The sequence below is a fragment of the Hyposmocoma kahamanoa genome, unplaced genomic scaffold (genome assembly GCF_003589595.1).
Source record: "Hyposmocoma kahamanoa isolate Upper Pololo Valley unplaced genomic scaffold, ASM358959v1 263, whole genome shotgun sequence".
Taxonomy (NCBI): domain Eukaryota; kingdom Metazoa; phylum Arthropoda; class Insecta; order Lepidoptera; family Cosmopterigidae; genus Hyposmocoma; species Hyposmocoma kahamanoa.
Window position 1 is genome coordinate 1,510,561 of NW_020653766.1, and position 8,632 is coordinate 1,519,192.

At 34.0% G+C, this 8,632-nt stretch overlaps 1 protein-coding gene across 1 annotated transcript in view; it reads right to left on the reverse strand.

Annotated features, from left to right (window-relative positions):
• Positions 1-8,632, reverse strand: part of LOC113228950 (vinculin-like) — a 98,262-nt gene that overhangs the window by 57,676 nt on the left and 31,954 nt on the right. The window contains exons 19-21 of the mRNA XM_026462392.1: positions 7,205-7,317; positions 4,376-4,466; positions 1,674-1,694 (exon numbers count right to left, since the gene is read on the reverse strand). Of these exons, the coding sequence (XP_026318177.1) occupies positions 1,674-1,694; positions 4,376-4,466; positions 7,205-7,317 (225 nt within the window). The remainder of the gene's footprint in view (positions 1-1,673; positions 1,695-4,375; positions 4,467-7,204; positions 7,318-8,632) is intronic.

Consider the following 8,632-nt stretch of genomic DNA (forward strand, 5'->3'; position numbering starts at 1 on the left):
TGAAAAAATGGTACGGTCAGCAAGATAAAAGGCAATTTTTACAAAACTTTTTTTTGTCATTCGATCCGGTCTATGGTAAGGATCAATAGTATCTATGGGACCAACTGAGGTACGAGTACTCTAAATGTCAGAAATTGCAAAAAACTTTTTACCATACATTTTGTAGGGACCTATTTAGTTATCAGTTATTCTAGGTAGTTAACGAAACTAACAATAAGGGAACTAACAAATTGACAACGTATTATGTATTTCAAAATAAAAACAATAACGAAAAGCAAAAATAACATAAAAAGTCTATGATGGTAAGTGCTCGAAATGATTGCCGCCTTGGCGGATGCATCGATTCGCTCTCTTCCGCAAAGAGCAAGTGCGTCTTTCAATTCTTGAACACTGTTGTATTTTTTTTTATAAATTTAATATTTTACATAGCCCCAAAGTAAAAATCAAGGGGCGTCAGATATGGAACTGCGCGATGGCTATTTGATAGGACCATGCGTTCCAATTAATTTGTTTCCACACTTGAGAACATTTTGATTAAAAATCGTCTTAAAAGTGACAATTCTCTATTAACAAAACAAAACAAAGCTGTTCCAAATTTAAAAAAAAATGTGATATGATTATAATTTGGTTTTACTTAAGTTCTTATTTGTAGAGTAGTGGCCAGTTTCGTTTCTAACAAAAACTTTTCATTTAAAATGTGTGGTAAAAGATTTTTTGCGATTTCTGCCATTTCAAGTACTCTTACCTCAGTTGGTACCATAGAGACTATTGATCCTTACCAGAGACCGGATAAATATGGCATAAAAATAATTGTAAAAATTGCCTTTTACCTTGCTGACTGTACCATTTTTTAAAAATCTGTGAATGTCAATCAAAATATCTTCAAAATTCATGGATCTAGAACCGTTTTCCTGTAACTACAACGATTAAGGTGGCTGGCCTTGCTGCTCCGTTTCAAATTTTCACCCCGTATAGATATAGAGTGAACAAGGAGCGACATAGAGTTGTTAAAACCACCAAATATTAATCATATAGTATAGATTACTATATATATATAATACAGATTCCTATATCGTATTCCAGATTTCCGGAAATGGTTTTACTGCATCGTAGGACAATATTACTGACCTAGGAAGTCAAAATTGGATTTTAAAGTAATTCTAATGGTGCCATGTGAAAAATGCAGTACATAACTGACTTTACCAAAACAAATAAAAAAGTAACGAGTATGATCTATTTAAAAGTAAAGAAATCATTTAGAGTTATGTTTAGTTTCAAACATGGAACCTTTAATATAAATAAAAAAAGATAATATTTTAGTTAAAAAAACAAAAAATGGTATTTTCACATACAAAACTTACATGGAACGTATTGATATATGAAATGTTAAGGCCGAATTGAGGTTTTAGGTTTTCGCAACAACTGTACATTGGAAATGAATTCTATTTCTTCAGATCTAAAACGTATATTAGTTTTTTTTCATTTACAGGTCACGTGGTACCGTCACCCGTGACTATGGGAGCTGTGAATAGCCCAAAACTTTGCTTTCTTTGGAAAAAAACGAATATACGCGGTTTTACATCCGAAAAAGAATAGTTAACTTTAAAAATATGTAGTGCTACACAATTAGTACGTAAACTAGCAAAGTGTATTAAGAGCACAAGCTGAAGTACCTTTGTAATCCGCCATGCCGACTGTTAAAGCAAGAAGCATAATTATTAGCCAGAAAAAAAAGAAATAAACAAAAGAATATAGGTAACAAAACTTAAGTGGTTTTTCAATATAGTCCATTTCACATAGGATTGGTGACATTTCAAATATTTACGTTGCATGCATACTCTTTTAAACTAATCTCTCAACCAGGTTACAAAAAGAAATATAAGGTGTACCAGAATCTGATGGCACGTAGACAATTTTAAATTTATAGTGGGCAACATTGACTTACAAATAAATAAACGACGGGTCTAATACAAAAACCACGAAAAAAATGTCCCAAGTCAACCTATTTAAACGTAGTGACATGTAAAGGAATATGAAAAAGCTAAAACGTTGAATTTAAATTGTAATGTCATCGCAGTACTGTCTAATTTTGCTTGCTTCGCTGTCAGTCGAACAAACGAAGACTAAAGCGTGAATGACGCTCTGTATACGATTTTAACGCCCTATAAGTTCGGACACTTTTTAGCGCGGACCCGACGTCCATATAATTGTAAGTCAATGGTGGGCAACATCAGTATAATAGGAAAAAATGTACTAGACGCTTCATATATCTTAATTGACCAGAATTGATCTAACCTCATATATGTTTTAAGACAAAGAAGAATTTGTGTGTGAGAAAGGTAAGTAATTTCTGAGACATTTTAAAATTAAACAAAAATATATCAATTACATTGTGGGTGATAGACAGATTTATTTACGTTTGCAGTAACTGGCATTTACGCCATTTATCTTTTTTTTACCACTCTGTAGTCTACACACTGTAGTCTTGCCGATCAGTACAAGCGCAAATTACATTGGCACTACATATATTGATTTGGCATCGTTAAAATTTCAAAGATCAAGTTTATTTACTCCTACTAATCGGCAAGATTTGAGACCCGCTTCTAAATCGTGAAATGTGACTTAAATGCGACGATTTTGCGATATAAACATTACTGCAATGTTTTTTGCTTAAAATTGGAGGCGATTCTCAGTTATTTTAGCTACAAAATCGTTATTTTAAAGTGAAAAAAGTTTAGCAGACAGCTATTTGACACAAGTAATATTTTGAATTGACATGTGACAAGTTAATATTTTTAAGTTCATATTTAATGCTATGAAATTCTGGTACACCTACACTAAATTTTTTTATTATGTTATAACGGCAAAAAAAGTTGTTAATAACCAATAAACAAAGATTTGCAACAAACACGTAGAAAAATTCGGAATCTGCTGGTTCGTTGCATGGCTTAATTGGTAGAGCGCCTGACACGGGTTGCCTGAGGCTGCTGGTTCCAATCCAGCCGGATTGAAGGAATTTTTTATAGTGTTTCGATCTTTGTTTATTATAATAATTGTTATAATATATCAAAAACAAATATTGTTTAAAAAATGCATAGGAGAATTTCGAAAACTCGGTCATTTGACCTGTAGCTCAGTTGGTAAGAGCAATGCTACGTGCAGCATGGTCATGGGATCAAGTCCCACCGGGTCGAAGAATTTTTTGTTTATAAAAAATGCTTAACAAATCACAATATTTCTTGAGCACAAGTTCTTTTTAATTGTAATTGTGTATTTGCTATTATCATTCATCATTTCTTCAAAGCCTTTTTACATATCGTTTAATTCTAAAATAAGTAGGCATAAAAGTTAAAACAAAATAAGTGGAAAAATAATGATACCAGGCTTATGTTAATAGCAATAAATAAGAGGAAAATTACATCAGTCGGTTAATTGTGTAAGGCAAAAGACTCTCTGGTACCTTTTGTTTTATTTATAGAAATTAGACACACAGTCGATCACAATCTCGTCTGATGTTAACGACGATTCAGTCGATACTGAATCTCCTTTAAAAGCTTCTTAGCAGCAAGCACATAGAACAATTCCTAAGATTTGCTAGCTCATTAAGTAGCTCTGTTGGGACAACAATAGCCCGTGTTACGCGAAAATGTCGCTCGGTTCGAATATTTAAATTTTTTTTATAATAACTTAAGTGACAGGACGAACAGCTCGTGCGCCTGATGGTAAACGATACGCCCATCCATAACAGTTGCAGTACCACTCAGAGCTTTAAATCACAAAGGTCTTAGGGGCTTAACAAGCCCCATGTGCCTGTAATTTCACCAAATTGCTATTCCATAATGTTAACAAGGTGTTACAAATTATATATACAGAGAGAATTTATAGACCGACCGGAGGAATTTTAGGAAATAATAAATTATTAATAGCAACTGTACTTTTTACACATATAATCGACTGTATCTGGGTCCTGATTTTGATTCAAATAGGAATCTATCCGATCGGGTAGTCTCGAAATCAGATAGGTTTTCCGAGCGAGAAGATAAACCTTATTCCGACTATATTTTTCCAATTTGTGAGTTAATTGTTCCGATTTGAAATGTCAAAAGTTTCCGATCGGCCAGTTGTGAATCGCAATTATGCGTATCAACTCGGAAAAGACACAGTTTCTGATCGAGAGAGGCAATCAAACTGCTGATCACACAAAAAAATACTATGTCGATCGTGTTGCTTACAAATTTGCTCGTTTTGTCTGTAGGCACCTTAACAGGTTTAGAATTGCCCTTTATACAACTGTTTTTACTATAGTTCCCGCTCTCTTTGGTCTTACACGATTAGCCTGCGTATAAAAGGTTCATTACACTATACGTAAACGTACCTTGTGCACCCAGCATGGTGGCCTTGACGGTTGACAGAATCTTGAGCTGAGTGCCGATGGTCGGGATCCTCTCGCAGACTTGCAGCAGGTTCTGTCCAGACACAAATCTTGTTTATTAATACAGACCATATGTAGAACTAAAACTCTTCTCATTTGATATTATAACTGTGATAGATACAGTTAACAGTTGATCCTACCCCAGCTCGTATTCAATTTTTTTTTCCGTACTAATACGGTAATTTTTTTTGTTTAATCATTTACTGTACACAAAAAACAAAAACACGTTTAGTAACAAGGTAGACACAAACACAAGGTACTGCATATTTCTAACAGGAATTTCTTCCTGCAGACCAAAATACAGGAGACAATAATAACAATGATGGGTTTACGTACACAACCAAATAAAAATTATGTAACAAAAAAAAAACAATATCAAAAACATTGAATTATTAAAGCCATATAAATAGTTATATAAAAACATTGGCTAGAGCGGCAGACACTGGCTTTATTTCAGAATATATTTTTTCATAAACTAAAGTAGTCATTTCGACCCCTCCTACGTAAAGTATCGTATGTCGAAATTGCCAAGTTTGCAGGGGAGCGTTTTAAAGTTCTGAATTCACTGAAATGAAGATAACACGTGACTTTAGCATTTCTCAGTTTTATTCGGCAAAGATCGTTACTCACATAGTGTACGAGAAATTCTTTGTATTTTCATGGAATTAATCTTAATTAAGTATTGTATTATGCAATAAAAAACTTTTAAAAACACTAGGTCAAAAAAACAATTTAAAAAATTCGATTTGTCGCAAAAAATCCTTATTCTGTATAATTATATGGAATGTGTTATATATGACTAGAAAAGTGGATAAATTCCCTATCATATAAAATAAGGAATATTTTAATGACATACCTAACATATGTTGAAAGAAATAAAATTTTCATTACAAAATTGAGGTTATTTCTTCACGCCAACCACATTTAACACAATGATTTCACTATATTCTATTGACAGATGGCACAATACACATACACAACATTCAAGTACAGTAGTTTACGCGCTCATTTCAATTGTTTTTATCATTTCAAAACACGTAATTACTTCACAATGTTTATTTATTTGTTAACAAACAAAAACCAGCTCGCGCGCGAATTACGACTATTGTACCCAGTGTTGCCAATTTGTGGGGAATTCCCCAAATTGTGGAGAATTTCAACTAGATTGGGGATTTTGAGGGGAATGGTATGTTAGGAAACTGTAAGGATTCTAACATTTTATCATTTTGTTTAATCTATCAATTGCTGCTGTAGCTGATGCACCGCTAGTTTGATCGTTACTGTTAGAAACACTGTGATGGACTATATTGATGTGTTTTGAACATCACTCGTATTATCAACAAGCAGGTTAAATATAATTATTATTAGAGCACTTGGTTCTGCATTGTAAAATTACCAGTCGATGCGTGTTGAGTTCACGATTCTTTCTCCCATAATAAGGTAAGTTTGATTGAGAAAACGATGTGAACCAATTTGCTATATGCTACACGCACGTACCTTGATCTTCTAAACTTGGTCTCCTGAATACTGAGCCTGCAGAACTCACCACAAATTGATCCTTGTCTTCAAAAATGAGTTTCACTTGCCGGCCGGCGTTGATATTATCAGTTACGATGTGAGAAAACTCAAAATAGGTGTAAAAATTAGGTTTTTATAAAATTCCATACGACCACCATGGCAGCTTCAAACGGTATATCTTTCAAAATGTATCATTTTTGATAAAAACAATTGCTCGCTCGCACGTTAGGTGAGCGTCCATCTTCATTCTCTTTTACGTACATGTAGGCACAAACTTGATTCGTTTGCGCTAGCCAACCAGAACATCTCGTTTTCTCAAATGACATTAGAAACGAATTACTGAGCGGGAATTTCAAAAATATACGATGTCTTGATCTGGCATCAATATTGAACACTTAGGGTCGTATTCTAGAACTCTACTCAATGCTTAAGTCAGGATTGCAATTGAAACACAAGCACTGGAAATACGACCCTAATAGCAGGGACTTGAGTGTGATTTCGAATGCTTTAAACCATACTCAAATCCTGACTTGAGCATTGAGTAGAGTTCTAGAATACGACCCATAGAGTATTATAAAATCCTAGATGTCGTTTAGATGATCACTCTATGTGAGTAACGAGCTTCGCCGAATAAAACTGAGAAATGCTAAAGTCACGCCTTGAGCTCTATTCAGTGAAATATTATCTTTAAAACGCTCCCCAATAAATATGGCAATTTCGACATACGATACTTTTCGTAGGAGGGGTCGATTTGATCAATGTGTATCCTATACTACACTTGTTCTATTTAATTCAGTTGATATAAAAAAAAATCATTGGCATATGTAAAGCACTTATTGAATAGAGCGTTTTCTTCACGATTGCCGTATCAAGCGCGAAAGAATGTCTGCATAAAGCCCTCTAATGCCGACGAGTCTACGATTACACCAGAAAGAGAGAGCGGGATATCCGATCCGGTACGAGGGGGAAGTACAGACTTCTGCATAATCCACCCCGGACGGATGTATTGTAATGTGTCGAATAGGTCACTGGATTGCATATTGAAGGAAATGTTGAGTAGGCATAAGATTCTTTATATAGTAATTTAATGATTAATTCACTTATATCTGCACCATGAACGAATAAACACACTATCTAAAATTATTCCTGTTTCTACTATATGTCGCTACCAGGATGACATCCCAACTACCTCACTGCACAACCTACCTAATATGAGAGTATAGACGGATATAAAAATGCCTATAGAATACTCACAGTCCGGATTCTCTTGTCGGTGCACTCCATAGCCAACTTCTTTGCGAGCCGAGTGACCTCCTCCGACGCCTCGGCGATAGCCTTGGCCGTCGTGATGAGCTCTCGCTTGCTGCCTGTAACATTTACCAGTAGGGAGATTGAACAATATTAAATTTTATTGTTTCAACTTGCTCTCAATTTAAGAGCTATTGACGCAACTTCAATTAAATTAAGTATTATTGCAGAATGATTTTTTTAAACGATATCAAGTGATAGGACGAACTATCCGTAACGGCTGTAATGCCACTCAGAGTTTTAAACCGTAAAACCTGAGGGACACTGCGCCCGTCATCCCGAGACATAAAGTTGACACGTCTCATATGCGTGAAATTTCACCAGCACCCTTACCCTTCAAAACTGGAAGGCAGTAATGCTTATTACAATCCTTATATTAATGATCAGGTAAGCAACTTTTTAAAAGTGGACCCCTCATGGAAGAATGGCATAAGACAGTTACTTTTTTTGTTAATTGTGCGTACTTAGTAATGTTATTAAGTTGGTTTGTTTATTAAACTTATTTCCTTTGTCAGCATTGTACTTTAAAAAAATACACTATAATTATCCTTCATTTGAAAATTTAATATTTTTGTAGTAATCTGTGGATGATGTTATTGATTGTACAATTAGCTAAACCGATATTCTTATTCTGTATAACTCTCCATGTACAATTGTTTGTCATTCCACAATAAATAAAATAAAATAAAATAAACTCTACCTATAATATTAGTGAATAGAGTTACAAGAATTGGAGTGGATGTGGGTTATATTTTTCTGTATCTAATGGAGCAATACACATTTTTGACGTAACTCCTCTTATTCCATTTTTCCATATAATGTATACATGAAGTTTGCTTCAACCTTCTATCTACAGTATTTAAAGTACTTTCTCTACGTGTCCTAAAGCCGTATGACGTCTTGTATAATACAAAGCATTTAATACAGATTTGTATTACATCACAGATAATACGTATAAATACAAAAATTGCTCTTATTCACATTATGCATACATAAGTGATTACATAATATATAAAGGCACTTACCGTTCAAGTTCATAGCGACTTCTATCCAGTAAGCAATAAACAGACATGGAGTACGAATATGTTACAATAATGATATGATAATATAATTACATAATTACATAAAAGTGCTGGAAGTGGCAAGCTGCGTTTCAAATTATAAATAGTGGTCCAAAGCAAAACTGTTTTGTTTTTACTTATTATACAAATAGGTTCAGAATAAACTAAAGCTTTATATTGGTTGATCGCGTGACAAGCTTTTTAAACAGTTTTCCTGAATCGGAATTAAATCAATTTTGCCAAAATTATTACAATTACGTCAAAGTGCGGTTGTTTTGTTTCACAAGATTGGTACAAAATGAATACATAGGTT